This window comes from Phymastichus coffea, unplaced genomic scaffold (assembly GCF_024137745.1).
Source record: "Phymastichus coffea isolate CEN01 unplaced genomic scaffold, Cenicafe_Pcof_1.1 PCOF00171, whole genome shotgun sequence".
In the NCBI taxonomy this organism is placed as follows: Eukaryota; Metazoa; Arthropoda; class Insecta; order Hymenoptera; family Eulophidae; genus Phymastichus; species Phymastichus coffea.
The window spans coordinates 301357-318921 of NW_026706982.1; the positions used below are offsets into that span (position 1 = coordinate 301357).

The 17565-nt window shown below is 53.9% G+C and overlaps 1 protein-coding gene across 1 annotated transcript; it reads right to left on the reverse strand.

The window, feature by feature from the left end:
* Positions 1-3106: 3106 nt before the first annotated feature.
* On the reverse strand, positions 3107-8939 carry LOC131673248 (zinc finger CCCH domain-containing protein 18-like). Its single transcript, XM_058951101.1, has 2 exons — positions 8422-8939; positions 3107-6843 (listed from the first exon to the last, which is right to left on the reverse strand). The coding sequence occupies exons 1-2, from the start codon at positions 8747-8749 to the stop codon at positions 5510-5512; spliced, it is 1662 nt and encodes a 553-aa protein (XP_058807084.1). The 5' UTR covers positions 8750-8939; the 3' UTR covers positions 3107-5509.
* Between the last annotated feature and the right edge of the window lie 8626 nt (positions 8940-17565).

Sequence of the window (17565 nt, forward strand, 5' to 3'; positions counted from 1 at the left end):
AGTCGGCGCTCGCGCGCGAGCGAGCGAGCGAGAGAGAGAGAGAGAGAGAGAGAGAGAGAGAGAGAGAGAGAGAGAGAGAGAGAGAGCGACAGGCGAAGGGAGAGAGGAGCTCGCCGCCGTGGGAAACTGGCAGCTCAACGAGCACGCTCTCCTCTCTCTCGATTCTATTTTATACCGAGCCGTGCCTCTGCCTGCCTGCACACACTTCCGCCCTCAGCTTTCGCGCCGACTGCTGCTGTTCTCTTGCTCCGTGATAGCCGTACCCTTCGGTCGCTCTTCTCTGCTTTTAGTCACGCGCTTCCAACCGGCTGCTTTCTTCTCTCTCCCTCTCTCGGAGGGTCTTCGCGAAGCTGCCCGAGACGACGGTGTGCGACGAGCGCAGATTGGAATTTCTTTTTTTTTTTCGGATTGCGCAGCCTTGACCGAACGAAGCGCTCCCGCCGTTGACGGACAACCGATGGATTACTGAGCGCGACGATCCGTTGAAATCCAATTGAAAGAGGAGAAGACAGACGGACTCGATGACGAATCGAAGTCGAACCGCTCGTACTTCGGAGCTGCTAAGTTGCGCCTACTATTGGCGTAACAATCAATGTAAACAAATCCATCCGGAGAATCAATTTTGTCATCGAATCGCCTGTCGTCCGAGTGCCCGTCAAATCGTCAACGAACGGCGCGGCAAATTGACGGCAGAGATTTCGCAAGAAGCGGATTATTACCAGGACGCTCGGGCCGCCGTCGGGGCGAATGATTTATCGACGTCCAACGCGGACGCGCCGATCGCCGTTACTGTCGCGCGTTACACGCTCGAGAAAGAATTACGCGCGAGGAGGTGCAATTTTTGAGACTAATGTTTAGCCTCGCGTAAGTCGTGACGCGTCCGACGGCGAGGATAGAGTGAAAAAACAGCTGCTTCCAACGTTTTCATCGCGCCCATTCGTGCGATCGGAATTACGAGACTCCGATCAGAAAATTGATTTGGAGTTGCATCGAATTTTTCCCATCCTACGAAAGAGCCTTCAATTCGCCGAAATCACAATAGTGACGGCGGGTGAAAGAAAAGAGAAGAGAATACACTTTACATATCTTCGATCGAAAATCGAACTCCGAACCGTAACTACCTAAATAAGCGGAGTATATATCATAGCTCGGCGATCTAAATGCATCGGTTATAAGGCAAGAAAGCGAGAGAGAGAGAGAGAGAGAGAGAGAGAGAGAGAGAGAGAGAGAGAGAGAGAGAGAGAGAGTCCCTCCTACACTCTTATAGCGGAGGGCCTTTTTAGCTTAGTTCGCGGAAGGCAAAGCCATTCCCTCGAAAGGATCTCTTTCATCGTATATAGCCAAAACCGCTTCCTTTCTCCGCACGAGCATTTTATTCTGCTGCGCCAGTGTCACCTCCAGAGTCTTATTCGGACCTAGTTTTTTTTGTGCTACATAGACAGCACTATGTCGCCCATTGTCTCTTACACTTCCGGAAGCTCTGTCTACGTGGAAATTTGGCTTCGCGGTAAATTCTCCTTTTCTTTCGCTGCGGCGGCAGGAATTTTTAGTGCGAATACATCGCATCCGTTTCGATGCTTTGCTGTTATACCGAGAATCTTGTCCTTCTTTCGTTGCTCTTTTTTTGGAGAGGGGGGGGGGCAAGGCACGATGGTCACGTTGATGATTTAGAAGGGCTGTGCTCGCCGTGTCAACCGATGCAATTATCACTACTCCTTTCCACATCCAAAGAACGAAATATGGATTACGCGCGCGTTCCCGTTTGCAATTGCAGGTTTTCGAACGTCGTTCACGCTGATTGCGACCCATAGACTCCGCAACATTGACAGCGTCCAATCGAAGGCAAACAGTCTCGACGGAAGAAGCTGCGATAATTCGCGGCGCGCGCGATCCGAGCGGAACGCATCCCGTCGTAAAAAAGCTGTCTCGATCGCAATCAAAAAGCGCATCGGATGACAAAAAAGACAACTGCAGAAATCGGTTAGGAAGCGTCCAGCATTGATCGCGCGAGTATCAGAGTGTATACTCCGCCGTTCGGTCGTCTCAACAGTCGCTCGGCCGCTGCTATAAAAGGGAGGCTGTGTGCATTAGATCGGTCGCCGCTGCTGCCTCGTCGGCGGCGGATGCAGTCCGTTCGGCTAACTGGCGTTTCCGGTCATCGCCTCTCTCTCTCTCTCTCTCTCTCTCTCCCTTGCCCCTGCGCTCTGTTTTTCCTCGCTCTCGCCACCGAGCATATTTCGTGAAGCGGCTTTTGCTGCACCTCGATATTGCGTACGGATCAGCGTCACATCCGCTCTGAAAAACAGCGCGCTCGAGCGCCAACTTCCGTTGGCAGCGGGCAAAGAGAGGAGTCTGCGCGTGTACGTGTGCGTGCGAGTCGTCGACTTCTCTCCTTCTTCTCCCTCGTCCTCTTTGACTCGCTTCCTTTTTTTCCTCTTCCCGAGCGGACGGACGGTGAAGGTTATTCTGCAGCGCGCGCGAGCAGTTGGACTCCCGGGAAATCGTCAATGAAATGCTGCACTGCTGCTAGGCTTGTTTATTTATTTATTTTTTTTTTTTATTTTTTCCTGTCCAGCACCGGATTTCTTTCCTTTTGCGAAGCCAACGTCCGACAAAACTGCACCTTTGCCGCCGGATAGTTGTGGAAAAGGAAAGGCGAGGAGCGGATGAGAGCCTATTTGCTTTTTTTCCACCAAATCTGTCTCCGTCTGCTTAGCTGTTTTCGACGCGAAGGAAGGATGCATGGGCCAGACTTGCCGCGCGAAATCATTGAAACTGCAGCGCAGAGCGTAAATCCATTACCACAGCCATCTAATTCAAGCACGATTAATTTCGAGACGCGGGCGTTTCCGCTGCACCGTTGCTGCGGCTGCCTCTTCAAAAATCACACATCTACTGGAAGACCGACACCACCCTCTTTCTTGGGATACCTGCTTCAGCTTCTTCGTTTTTGACGAGATGATTGATGTGCGCTCGAGTAAAGTTTCAAAAAATTTTTAGTGACACGCGAACTTTGAAAAACCTGGAAACGTGTGACTATAATAGGAATAGGTGTAAGTCTCATGGGTACATGTAATACCACAAGTATGATTTATAATTTTTTCTCAAATATATATATTTACAAGACATATACAGAGCGTGTGTAGGCCTTATACAGTTAATTGAAAGGGTATGCCATAGTTTTCACCTTTCGATTGTTGGCGAGTCACTTCCTCTCTCTCTCTCTCTCTCTCTCTCTTTCTAATACATACATACACACACACACATACACACACACACATTCGTTTTTCTCGACACTCTCAATATTCATTTACACATACATACACAATTACATTTACGTGTGACATACAAGCGACGCGCGGGTCGGGCTAACCCCGTTGATTAGCGATATACTTTCTTTCAGCTTCTTTGTGACGGCATTATTATTTATTATTATTATAAACGACAGTCGTCTTGTTTTACTTTATATTCTGCTTCGCGCACACACGCACTAACGATACAAGTTTTTAGTTAACGAAAATCCTTTTAAAAGTCGGGTTGTACGTTGTGGAAACCCCGTAGCTTGTGTGTGCAGAGCAAAGTCGTGATACGGTATAGTGTAAATTGGTTTGTATTACATCAAGAGAACAACAAAATAAAGAAAAAGACTAAAACAAACAAAAAAATCAGTGCTGAAGGAATGGAATTTCTTTTTTCTTTCTTTGTCTTCTCTCCTCGTTCCTCTTCGTAAAAATCGGCGAACTTACGCTCTAGTTTAAAATATTTTTTTCTCTCGTGCGTGTATGTATGTGTGCGCGTGTGTTTTTGTTTGATTTGTAAAGTGTGCTCGCTGCTTGTTTTCTCTCTCCTTCGCTTTCAGATTTTCTGCGCGGGAATTCGGTACGCGCAATCGTCGAATTCCAATGCAGAAGAGTGAGAGAGAGAAAGAGAGAAAGGAAAAGAGAGAGAGAGAGAGAGCAACGCGAGAAACTGATATCGTTTTATCGTGTACACATGCAACGCTTGATGATTGATTGACTCTTTGCCTTCTCTTTCACTCGATTCACCCTTTTCCCGACTTGAGTAGCAAGTTCGTCGTTTTCGCTTCGTACATTTTGTTATGATTCCTGTCTGCCTTCACGACATATTCGCGCGCATGTGTTCGTGTGTGTGTGTGTTCGTGTGTATTTTTATATTCCAATCGATAAGAAAGCCTTTTCCGCGGTGACAAAAAAACTCGTTCGCAAGACTAGATAATACTGGAAAAATTAATAAAGTCAAAAAAAAAAAAAAAAAAACAGGCACTCTCATTCTTTCTCACATTCTCTGTCTATGTATAAATGTTTTGTCTTTCTCTCTCTAGCCCATCGATTAATAACGTGCTTACAATATGCTTTCTTTTTCTGTGAAAATGAAAAAAAAAAACGTTCAATCGACCGCGAGGACCGAGTGCTTACAAAATTTTCATCGTGTATGGATCATCATCGTCTTCGTCGTCGTCGTCGTTGTTTGTTTGTCGCAATGCCTTTTGCAAGCCGTTCGCTTGTCGTGATTGTTGCGCGGCGCAACAACACGATCGAAGACAGAGACCAAAGAATTATTATAATAGTAATAATAACGATAATAATTACGAGATAATAATAATATACGATAGTAATAATATTATAATAGTAGTAGTAGTTATAGTAATAAAAAATAATATTTTTCTCAACGAAAAAAAGAACGTATGTCGTATCGGTCCTCGGGCTTTCATAATAGTGACGTACGTACAACACCGCACCTCTCTCGCTGTATGCTTTTTTTTACTTCCTCGCACTCACGCGCTCGTTCGCTCGTTCGCAATTGCAATGCGACCAAAAAAAGTTTAATAGAAAACAAAAGAAAAAGAAAGTCGTCGTCGCGCCTGCCTCTGTGCCTTCTCTCAGTATTAGTTGTTCATTTTTCTGGAGTATGCGCGTATAACTATGTTCTTTGAATGTATACGTGTTTGTCGTGTGCGTGCGTACGTGCGTGTGTGTGTGCGTGCGTGTGTGTGTGCGTGTGTGTGTGCGCGTGTGTATACCCGCGATAACGCCCACGAATAAATAAACTGTAGAAAAGTGTAATCTTTATACAAATGTAATATACAATATATATTTTTAGTTCTTCCATCTTTCTTCGAAATATAGTTATTATTTATATATGTATAATAATATAGAGCTATCTATCCAGAGCGACAGTCACTCTCACTCTCACTCGCGTTGTTTTATTATTTTCCTCAATGATAACAAAAAAAGTTGAAAGAAAGGAATAAAGAGGCTTTTCCTCTTCGTTCTTTCCGCATTTTCGACGAGTGTCCTTCTTCTCCACAATAAATAAAGCACTTGGTTCAAAAATAAAAATCGTTCGTGTAAATGCTGTGTAGAACTTGGGTCGGTTTCGCGGGGAGTCGGCTTATGGCAAGCACATCCCCGTCATCGGAAAAGAAAAAAAAGTAAAAACAAGAGTTGAAGTTAGAAAGCGCACAACACCAATGACACAGAGTGCCGCGTTACGAGGACTCCGGGGCGAGGAGCCTCTTCTCGCCGAGCTCGGGCTGCTCGCAGCTGCAGCCCTGGCCGGCGTGCTTGGCGTAGCCGGCCTCGCAGAGGGCGACGCAGCCGCGGAGCGGCCAGTAGCAGAGCAGGCAGGGCAGCACCAGCGCCAGGGCCGACAGGCAGCTCCATCTGGCGAGGCGCCTGGGCCCGACGCAGCTGCAGGGCTCGTCGGCGCAGGCCGTCGCGTCGTCGCTGCCCGCCAGACTGCAGTGGTAGAAGAGGCCCTTGGCGCAGCACAGGCACGAGGCGTAGTCCAGCACGGTCTCGGCCGAGCAGTAGCAGGCGTTGTCGCAGAGCCAGCGCGACGGCAGCGGCGGCGGCTCGCGGCAGCTCTCGCAGCGGCACTTGCCGCAGCGCTCGCACATGATGGACAGGCCGGCCGCGTCCGGCGCCTGCGGGCCGGCGCCGACCGGTGGCCCGCCGGGCCGCTGCTGCGCGCCCGGGCCCTTGGTGAAGGACACGGGCTGCTTGGTGACCGGCGCGCCGCTGCGGCGCTGCTTGCCCGTGGCGGCGCAGTGCTTGCCGGGCGCCGGCGGCTCGCCCGCCGCGGCCGCCTGCTTGCGCTGCCGCTGCAGCTGCTGCTGCTGCTGCTGCTGGCCGTTGGCCCGAAGGGGCGTCTCCACGTACTCGTTGGCGAGGCGCTCGCCGTCGGGCCGCGGCGCCTCGAGGCTCACCTCGGCGGCGCCGGGCCCGGCCGCCGCGGGTTGCGGCGCGCCCCTGCCCGCGCTGCGGAAGCTCGCCGCGGCGGCGAAGGCCGCGGGCTGCGGCTGCGCCGGCGCCGCGCGCGGCTGCTGTCTCTGTGCGGTGTCCGGGGCATTCTGGGTGGGCGACATGGGTCGCGGGGGCGCTAGTACTGTCGGCGCCGCGAGCCACTGCCAACCGTCGGCCGCGTCCGTGGCGGCGGCCCTAGGCGCTGCTTCTCGCTGGCTGTGGCTGCGGGTGATCGGCTGCTGGCGCGGCGGCTGCTGATGCTGCTGCGGGCGAAGCTGACTGTGGGTGCGAGCCAGCTGACTAGCCCATTGCTGGGTAGGCCGAGGGGCGAGTGCTGGCGCTGCTGCTGGCGACGGCGGGACCACGGCTGCTTCTGGGGCTGCTTCTGGCTGACGGTGAGGAGGCTGGGGCGGCTGCCAACCTGCGGCGCGAGGTGGTGGCGCGCAAGGCAGAGCCGTTCCATTAGCGAGGTGCTGGCTGCTCGTTGACGGTGCTCCGACGCGACGCGACTTTCCGCTGCTGCTGCTGCTGCTGCTGCTGCTTCCTCCCGCCCTCGCGACAAGCGCTTCATCCCCACCTGCAATGCACAAGCCGACAGATGGCAAATCAAACAATCGTCCGATTGACTGCCGGCCGCAAGTAGACGACGGCCGAGCAATTAAGGGCAATCGACCGAGGCTCGCGAGGCGCGAGGGGATCGCTTGACGCCGGTTGATGCCGTTTGGCGCATCTATTCGCGGATTCGCTTCGGTCTGCCGTTAACGCCGATCGAATTCATCGCCACTTGCTCGACTCTCCGCCGTTCGCCAAGAAGATCCTCCTTCTCGCTGCTATCGGCCACCTGCCGTGAACGCGTGAATGGGAAAAGCCGAGAATCGCTGTGGAAGTATGTCGCTACTCGCGAGTAGACGTGCGCTATCAATCGGAGAGAAGCGTTTCGCGCGTACTCGATTACTACACAGCATGCGAGAGAGAGAGAGAGAGAGAGGAGAGGAGAGAAGAAGGTGTGTCGCGTGGAAGAGGCAGCGAGCGAGGCAAGAGCCAGCGATCTTTCTCTTTTCCGAGCCCGCTGCTCGCGAGGAATGACAGGACGTGCCGCCGCCGCTGCCGCAGCAGCCAGCGCCGTACGAAGGAATCTACGCTCGTTTTAACGTTCACGTGTTGGCTCTCAGTACAGTCTCAGCCGAAAGTTCGACCGGCCGTGTTGTCGCACCTTGTCCGCGCCTGTTGCGCGCTTTTCACGCGCCTAATCGCGATCGCGGATCCACCGAAAATAGAGAAGGCTGCCCGCGAGACCCCGAGCGAGGCGCCGTCGCATCCAGGGTTATCGTTTCGCAAGATTACCGACCCACGCGCGCGGGACTGCCCCCTCGTAGTCGATTCATTAAGGAGAGGACTGTATGGGTTGCCGCAGGTGCAGCGTACGGCCGACAACCGCGACAAACTTCCCACTGCAACTGTACTTTCGTCGTGTATGCGCGCGAGAGAGAGAGAGAGATTGTGATGTTCTACGTAGGCAGAGAGAAAGGAAGCGAACGGGCGAGAGAGAGAGAGAGAGAGAGAGAGAGAGACAGACAGAGAAGTACACAAGGAGCGAAGTTTCATCGAATGAAAAGAAAAAGAAGCGATCGTTCTATCGTCGAGTCCCATCGCGCAAACAACTTGCTCGTCGTCGAATTGGAATTTCACGTTTTAGACGACGACGACATTCTTATATAGCGAGCGAGTCAATTGCGCAACGTTAAAAACCGTGGCGCGCGCGAGCATTGTCTCGCTCTCTCATTCTCTCTCGTTGAATTTTCATTGGCAGCGCGGCGTTATGCGGATGTGGGAGTGCTTCGGCTCCGTTTTCTCTCTCTCTCTCGTCCCTCCTCCCACTTCGCCGTGAATAAGTCCTATGGAATTCGCGCGCTCGACGATTGGATGGATTTACAAACGCGCGCGGTTCTTTAAAAATAATTCGAGGGACCGCCCCGAGAGAGCGAACTTTCAATAAAACGCACTGAAAACCTCGCAGCATCCCAAAGCTGTCGCAAGCGCTCGCGCGCACGCACATCTGATCGCGCGATCTCCGACTTCCGGCAGAGAATCGAGGAATGCGAAAAGGAGGAAAAAACGAAGAGAGAAGCAACACTCGGCGTCGAAGAACACTCACCGAAAGTAATCACGGGATGACGATCATCATCATCATCATCATCATCAATGACGGCACAGACACACGCGCACTGTTTTTCTATATAAGCGGCGATGGCATTGCTTGCTCCGCTGGTTTGTTGGCGACGTGGACTGCCGAGTGACTGAAGCTTGCCAAGCAGCGAGAGAGAGAGAGAGAGAGAGAGCGTGCAACCGGACGCCGGAAATCCCGTGTGCGAGCGAGACAACCTCGCCAGCACGAACACACGCTCGACCGTGCGTGTGCACACGCAGTGGCGGGGAGGACAAGGGGGAAGAGGCGGCGGACGTCGCAGGGGAGCCAGAGCCATCTAGCGGGCTGCGCCGTCGAGTCCGCCAAGAGAGAGAGAGAGAGAGAGAGAACGAGAGAGCGCTCTTTTTATGAATGGACGGGAAGCTATCATTGACGAGCAACTAAGCAGCGATGAATGAATCTCGCGATGTGTCGCTGCTGCTCGCCGTCGCGTGGAAATGTCGCCCCCACGAATTTCCGCACACTCGGCGCTGTCGATTTCTCGCGCGACGCGCGCTCGTCCGCTTGCCGCTCCACCCGCGGGGCTCGCTCGCGCGACCACGCCGCTTTTGAAAATCGAGAGACGAGTTATATTTATCGTCGCTCATTAGCCGCAGCTCCGTCCTCCTCGCGCCCATTCATGCCACACACGTACGCGGGCGGGCGCTCGCACGCGCACATACACACATACATACACACACACACATATACACACACGCGAAGTGTGTACGCGACTTTCATTCACGTACGTCTCGCTCTCTCCCACCACGAAGCAGCGAACGGCCTCCTTCGACAACCACACGCCGCCGTCGCCGCCGCTGCTCTCGGTGCAGTTTTTCTCACCATGCCAATCGCGACGGCGTGGTTTTCACGCGAGTGCGCGCTGAACTTGAGCGGATATCTTGAATGAAAAACCACGCGACTCTCGTGCACGTAACAGATGTTTCGGTTTTCTCTCTCTCTCTCTCTCTCTCTCTCTCTTTCTCGAAAAGAAAGAGCGAGCCACTGAACTGACATATGCTGTGTGCGAGAGATTCAGGAAAGCTTCGGAACCCTTTCTCCGTTCACGGATACGTTCGTCGCTAGTGCGAGATGCGCGCTGCGGGAGGATTCTACGGTCGTAGCCGATCGCGTTCGATGCGACGAGCGAGAGCGAGCGAAAAGCCAGCTCGACGAAAAAAGCGCAAAGTTGAACGACCGGCGCAATAATAAATTTCAGTCGTCTGAAAATGTGTGTCGCGCTCGGGCGACTCTTGGCCGCGTCGAAAGGAAGAAGCGCGGCAAGAGCTGTCGTAACGGAGAAAAAAAGCAGCGAAGCCGTACACACAGATCCAGAGAGAGAGAGAGAGAGCGAGAGAGAGAGAGAGAGAGAGAGCGAGAGAGAGACCCGTTGGCGTTGTTAGCTCCCGCGCTTACGCGCGTCCGTACGCACACACACGTTTCCTCCAGGTCGTTGTATGTGCCGTCTCTCTTCTCGTTTTTGTCTGCCTGCCCCCCCCCCCCCCTTCCTCCCTCCCGCGAGCCAGCCAGCGCAGAGCGAAGGACTCGAGAAAGAGCGAGAGAGAGAAGAGGTCCGGTTATCCGCTACGCCGAGCTCTCTGAAAGCGCGCGCGGTCCACGATGGCGTGAATACTTTATACGACGGCGTGAAGCTGCCTCCACAACGCTCGACCGCGCCGCTCGCTGCACGCCGATTTCGCGGGCCTCACGCCCGCCGCGCGAGAAGACGACCGCGGAGGAGCGCCGCCGAATCGCTCGTCGATCGGAGTGAAGCCTCGCGCACAACGGGTGCTGCTCGACTCGCGCGCCGAGGAAGGTCGGACCCCGCGCAAGGCCGTAAGCGCCCGCGAAAAGTCGATTGCTGCTCTCTCTCTCTCTCTCTCGACGCCGCACGCGACGCGCCGCCACGGCCCGATTAGACCTTGCGGTGCGCTCCCCGGCGATGAGTCACGCTCGCACGGCGACGCGCGTACCCGGGGTTCGCGACCACGAAAACGACCGATTGGTCCTTAGCCCGCTCGCTCGGCACTCGGTCGTCGCGCCGCCTCTCCTCCTTGCCTTCAATGAACATTCCGGCACTGGAATATTACCGGTGCTCGCGAGCACGCCCGATCGCACGCGTGCGCGCGCGCGCGGACGCCAAGCCGAGGAGAAAACGAGTTTGCCGAGAGGCGCTAAAGGATTTCAATGATCGCGGACGCATCGAAACGCACGGGGAATCCCTGGAAGCCTTCCGATCGTGGAATGTCGCGCGTCAACGGGGAGACTCCAACGCCGCCTTGCCGCAGGACCCAGCTTGGCGTGGGCGTGCGGTGACTTCGATGTGCGCGCGTCCGCGAACGCCGCCGGGGACAGTACGCGGGTGCGTCAAGCGCGGAGCTTTCCCGTCGGCCAAATGCTCCGCAGGTGAACTCGACGCACTCTCGGAGCTCGATCGACGAGAACGTTGCGAGCAAGGGAGAAGCAGTCGCCGAGGAACGCTGCCCGTACGTGGGTGTTCGTTAATTGAAATAACTCGGCCGGCGTGGGGGAACCTCTCTATTTCTCTCTCTCTCTCTCTCTCTCTCTCTCTCTCTCTCTCTCTCTCTCTCTCTCTCTCTCTCTCTCTCTCTCTCTCTCTCTCAGTTTGTTTTGACACTCGCGAAGCGTTGCTACCAATTCATCAGATTTCATTCTTTTCCACTGGCTCTCTCGGAAACACGTAAACGCCGGGGTTGTCCCAACTCGAAGCACGCGGTGTGCAACAATAGTTACAGGAAACCGAAGGAATTCCCGCTTTGAAAGAAGAAAAGACGCCCACGATGACAGAGGCGAAAATCCGGAACGCGCGCGCGCGCAGCTTTCGAGAAATCTTCATTCACCTGTGTGTGCGGGTCGGCTGCTATTGAGAGCCCGCCGACGGCTCGTACAATAGCTCGCCTCGTGCTTTTCCGAGCGCGCCCCCGCCGTGGAGAACGCGCGGCCGAGCATCCCCCGAAAATATCGCACCCGCGCGCCTACGGCAATCGCGCAACGCGTGCGGCGTACGGGATACTGCCCTCGGCCGGGGCTTTTGGAAAAGCACGAAGCAAATCGAAAATAAGCGCACGAGCAACGCCTTCGCGCGAGTTCGGAATTATACAATCGCGCGTGCGCACGCTAGATTGAGAAACCGACGAGGCGATATCTCTCTCTTTCTCTCTCTCTTGCTCGGGTCGTATGTGCTTGGAGCAGCCGCGAGCCAGAGGAGAGCTTGTGCCGCCGAGAGATAGCTCTCCGAGTAAGACGACAGATAATTCCCCTTCAGCGGATGTACTCGCTCGCTCTCTCCCTCTCTCGCATTTCCAGCCACGGCTCGCTCGCTCGCGTTGCTTCTTTTCCTCTGCTGCTCGATCGACGCAGGTGTGGAATTTGGATGCGTGAAAGATATCGGTTATCGAGCGTTGACGAGGAGGTCGTTTCTTTGTTTCTTTTTCCCTCGCTCTTGCCCCGTCCGCTTCGCCGTAATCGTCGATCTTGCTCTCCGGAGCGAGCGAGCGAGAGAGAAAGAGAGAGAGAGAGAGAGAGAGCGCCCGCGCGCGACTTGAATGGTGGTGATAAACAGGTAAGGCGATATTCACCGCGGCCCACTTATCTTCCTAGTTTTTCTAGGTTAACTCTCGTGATCGGCGGGCACTCCGTCGGTAAAAAAGAGCCGGCTATCAAGGCGCCGATTTCCTGGATTTCCAAAAGAAACGAAGCGAGACATTGGTGGTATCGAGAAGCGAAAAAAACAAAGCTGCTCGAGAGAGCGAGAGGCCGGTCTGTGTACTCGGAGATTGCGTCCGCGGGCACACCAACTGGCGATAACGGGGTGGGTAAACAAAGATAACCACTCTTTCTCCGACTCTCGCTCTGTAGGGTTTCAACAGCCAAATGTCGCCTTTGCCATTCATGCGCTCGTTTTCACCTGGCTTACTACCGCTGCTACTACAGCTACTTTCTCGACTTTCTCCCTGGCGCAAGCGCACGCACACACACACATACACACACGCGCGCGCGCGCCCACCCATACACACACACAATCGGCAGCAAAAAAGCGGTAATCGACATGAACTCACCGTTTCGACTGGGAGGCCGCGGGGGCGCAGGATAACTTGGCGGCACGATAACCGGTGGCTGTTGCGGCGGCGGCACTGAGGCGGCGGCAGCGGCTGCGGCTGCGGCGATGACTTGCTGCAGCCTCGCGTTTAGCAGTAGCTCGCGCTCGGCTACTGCCGCTGCACTGTCACTCGTAGGATAACTACCAGCGGCCTTAACGACGACTGCGCTGCAGCCGCTGCCGCCTTGTCTGCTGTTCGACGCTTGCTCCTTAACGAGCTCCGGCGAGACGTGCTGCCAGGGTGGACGCCGCGGTGGCAGCGCCGGCGGCCCGCTGCAGTCCAGGGTATCCACACTTTTACACTTGTCGCACTTTCTCGCACCTATTATTACATGCGTCGCACATCAATACAATCACACTTTTCTCTCCGCCTATCAGCGAATAACACAACTACGAGCACGTCCTGTGGAGTCGACTACAACTCGCCGCGGCTCGCGCCGCCTCTCCCGGCGACATTCGGATTCTGCTTCGTATTGGTGCTAGCTGCTGCTTTCTCTCTCTCTCTCTCTCTCTTTCTCTCTCTCGCTCTTTCGCTCTCGTCGCCTCGCGATCGTTTCTTTTTCTCTCTCGCTCGACTTATCTGTGAGAGGCAACGGATATGCACTGACTGTGCTACGCGCGGCACTCGCCAACTCTGCGACAAGCTCTGCCTGCGCGAGAGCTGCTCCGCTACTGCCGCCGTTGCTCCCCACTGTGTGGCTACGCTCGACTCCTCGCCGCTCGCTCCGGCCCCCCACCGCCGCTCACCGCCATCCATCCATCCGCCCCGCCGCCACCGCTGTCTTTCGAGTCGCGCGCGCTCTATCTCTCTCTCGCTCACACGCTCGCTCCGTCTCTGTCTAGGTTGACCGCCAGTAAACGGGCTTCATTCACTGCTTATTTTATACGTCCGCAGAAATAGCTCGTGATCTCTCTCTCTCTCTCTCTCGCTCCCTCTTCGCGGCGCTCTCCGCCTGCCCGTCCGTCTGTGTGTGTGCGTGTGTGGGTAGAGAGACTTTGTACGACCGGATCCCCTATCTCGTGCGTGTATGTGTGTCTGCGCGTGTGTGCGTATGTATGCCTCTCACCCGCTCGTTCCCTCTCCGCAGAGCTGTGTGCGTGCAAAAGTGCAGAGCAAGCGAGAGAGAGAGAGAGAGAGAGAGAGAGAGAGAGAGAGAGAGATGCGCTTCCGCTGCCCTCGATCTCTTCCGACGACGACGTCACGAATTTTCAGCCGGCCATTCACGGAAAACGCGCCGCCGCTCTGTGTATAGAGCGCCGCACCGCCGTCGACGCGTGAAAGGAGCGGAAAGAGAGAGACGCAGCTATGCTGGCTTTGCTCTCCGTGTGTAGCGAGCGCGTGCGCGCGAGAGAGAGGGTATTAGAGGAGAGCAGGTAGATACGTTTTCCTTTGAGAAAAAAGCAGCTGCTACTTGCTGTTACGCTCGCGGCAATAGAGAGGTTTCCTTGGTACGGCGAGCAGCCATGTCGAGCGCGCCTTTTCGATCCGCCAACAGCGGCATAAAAGAGACAGACTTGCTGCTGCTGCTGCTGCTGCTGTTGCTGTGGCTTCAGGAGCGTACGCAAATACTACGAGTACCCGATCGGACGATTATTTATGCGCTTGGCGCTCGTCTGTGTGATCTCGAAGCGACGGCAAACGGACATCGTTTGCGTTCTGATTTCGGAAGTCTTGGAGTCCGCCAGCGGTAGCATTATAAACTCCGCGACGTGTGTACGCGCGAGAAAGAGAGAGAGAGAGAGAGAGAGAGAGAGAGAGAGGAAAAAAATGAATGAATCGAATCGCCTAGACAAGTGCATTGAGCAAAGGCAGGCGAGCGACCAAGGGGCCTGTATAAGCTCTCGCGCATGCGCAGCGCCGAGAGAGCGGAGATTTAACAGAGCGCAGCTGCCGCTCGCGAGACGAGCAGGGAAGGATGCAGCAGCACGGCGACTCGGCGAGCCAGCGAGCAGCGCTCACACGTACACGGCCGTCGACTGCGCGATGCACTTCATTCATACTCGTGTTGTGTACGGGCCGGGCGGCGATCGCTCAGGGACGGACGTGGCTCGCCGCGGTGCCACGGGCTCGGCGCGGTCCCGACGAGCGAGCTTGCGAGGCGCATCGGCGCGCCCGGGCTCGAGGGCTCGCGGACGCTCGCAGGGGCGCCACTCCGGGCTGTGCCGCGTGCGCGCGCCCAAGTCGCTCGGAGCTTGACACACGGCTCTCGAATGAATAAGTCGCCAGGCGGCCCATACTTGGCACGTGATACTCGCTCCGTGTGGGAAGAAGGCTTCAAGGCTGCTACTACTGCCCGCAGCCGCGAAGAGAAAACTTGTCTGCGCGCTGCGTGCAGCCTCGCTCTCACCGACCACCTTTTATCACGTCTCCAAGGGGGCTATCCTTATTTATTTATGCCGGACGAGGCTCGCTTTTTCCGCGCCAACTGTTGCCTGACGGAATCAATCGGTAAACCTCACTGTTTCGCGAGCGAGCAGTTTTTATTTTGTTTTTTGGTTTGTTTTGCCTTTGACGCAATCCAATTGGACGTGATCGTGCGTTAGAAAGTCATTAATGCCGCAAAAACAATGTCAAAAGATTCAATTTAGTCGCTAGCCTTGATGTTAATGGATAGTTAACGGCAATAACATCGACTGCGTCAAAATGATAATAAAGCGTGTGGATTTCGAAACAACCAAATATCGCAATTCACCTACTTCGATAGTGAAAAAATATTGTTCTATGGCCTCTGCGCGAACGAGCATCGTTCAAATGAAAGCAAACAGGAAGCAAGCAAAAAAGTAGAAAAAAACGAGCCAGTTAACAAACAATGCGCCGACGTAAGCGAGATTAGCATTCGCGGGGATTGATTAGATGCCGCGGTCGTTGAATTTCACGCGAAGCAAAGCGAATTTAGAATTTATTTTGTCCTTCTCGCCTGACGCTCGCAACTTTTGAAGAGCGCTGAAAAATCAAAAGGAGCTTAGCTTATTAGGAATTGATATTGTCGCGCGCGCCCGTCGTCGGATTTGGGAATGCGGGCGTCTCGTTTCTTTCTGTCTTTCCAAAGCCGATCGCGACAGCGCGTACCTCGCGCGCTCGAAGAATGTCCGACGTTTTCCCCATTCGCACGAGTGGTTCTTCGTTCTCTTTATTGAAAGCTTGAATGAAGCCGCGCTCGGAATTCCCAACTTTTCTACTCGACGAGTGCGCCTCGCTCATAGACATCGTCGAAGCATAATCGATTGTTTATCAGCGTGACGACAACGCCAGTTGACGAGTTTTATGAATGACTTGGTTATCAATTAATGCGCGCCGGCGGAAAAACAATTCGCCTGTGTTTGTCGAAAGAATCATACTTAAATATCGCATGTCCCTCGCGAACGTTTCGCGGAGATGAATTTTCTACGAATCGTTTGACTTTTCATTCGATCCGAAGATGGATAAAAACGGGCCGCGCGACATAATCGCGATAGAGAGAGAGCGAGAGAGAGAGAGAGAGAGAGAGAGAGAGAGAGCGAAAGGATATCCGGCGTGTAAAAGCGGAAACACTTCCCGCCGCACCACCACACGGGCGACGCCCACCACATGCACACACATCGTCACGCAGGAATCTGCGCGCGACTGCGCTGCATCTTTGAACCTGTCCACGGCTTTTTTCGACGAGCTTATATCAGCCTCCTCGAGGAAACACCGCGCCGCCCTTTGCCGCGCGCGAGCTCGTTATGTATATTTATAAGACCCACTCGATGTCTGGAGGAGCGACACTCTTGCTCGGACGCAGTTTGTCGCTCGCAATTAATTTGTCAACTGGCAATTGCGTAATCGGCGAGTGCCGAGCGCCGAGCGAGTTGCGCAAATCATTATGAAATGCGCGCTCGTGGGTGTTAGAATCTCGATCGAGTCGATTTTCAGCTTCAATCTCGCGCCTATATAGCAGATTGTGATCGGCTCGTGCGAGCGACGCTCCGCGCCAGCTCGCCGAAGCGCTCATTGTCGAGCACTTGCCCGCGGGATCGAGCGAGCGCCACTCGCGGCCGAGCACGTGGCTCCCAATACCGTGGATTCGAGCCACGAATCGGCCGAAAGTCCCAGAGGCTATTTTCGCTCGCATAGTGGCATTTGCGCAATTAAGGAAAAGCACACGCGCGAGCGGCAGGTGTGTTCTCATCGAACGAGAAAAAAAGGCGTGTGCACGCGCGGCCACGTGCGCCGGGCATGAATGACGAGTCGATATATACGACGCACCAATTCATTGAGCGCTCGCTGCCCCCTCCTTCGGGCTGCTGCTTCGCGCAAGGACACGCCAGACATACGCGCCACGGGCTTTTCGTATTTCATTCATTAAACCTGGCTTTTGGATGATGGGCGCGGCACGACTCTCGTGTGCCGAAGGAAAATTCAATTTTTTTTTCTTTTTTTTTTCTTTTGCGAGAACGAAAATCGAGTGTGTTCATTGGCTATTAATTAAGTTAATGGTATCATGTGTCGTGCTTGCTTTTAATTTATCAAGGCTTTTTATTGAATTACATCGATTTTAATTTTGACGATGAGTCTTACTTGGAGTGATTATCTTTCATTATTGGTGTACGTTTATAAGCGCGCGGAATATACATCCTGTAAATCATCACGATTGGTACATAAAAAATCCCGTGGCGTTATTAAGATTTGTTTGCATGAGTTTAATGTAGCTTGTTAAACATTCATTGACAATTAATTGAAGTTCGACTGTAGTTTGACTGACATAATCTTCTTTTTAATTAATTCACATCTCATTTTCCATCGACGATATTTTTTTCGCTCGATGCCAGATTTTTCTTTTTTCGGTCGCATTAGAAATTCAACGACGTATACACAGCTAATACACATGTTTGTCGAGACTGTTCCATTCATGAGAAATCGTTCGTTCCTCTCCATTGCGAAAAGACTGTAAGAAATATAACGATGAAATTTATATTTTTTATGGGCGCTGATGACTCATAGAAGGCAATTACCAGAAAATTGACCTCCTGCC

Bases quoted from the DNA above. Each gene is read 5' to 3' on its own strand.
- LOC131673248 (XM_058951101.1), bottom strand. From the start codon at position 8,749: ATGGCTCTGGCTCCCCTGCGACGTCCGCCGCCTCTTCCCCCTTGTCCT. The intron at 6,844-8,421 runs GTGAGTGTTCTT...TGTGCATTGCAG, and splicing joins TCATCCCGTGATTACTTTCG to GTGGGGATGAAGCGCTTGTC.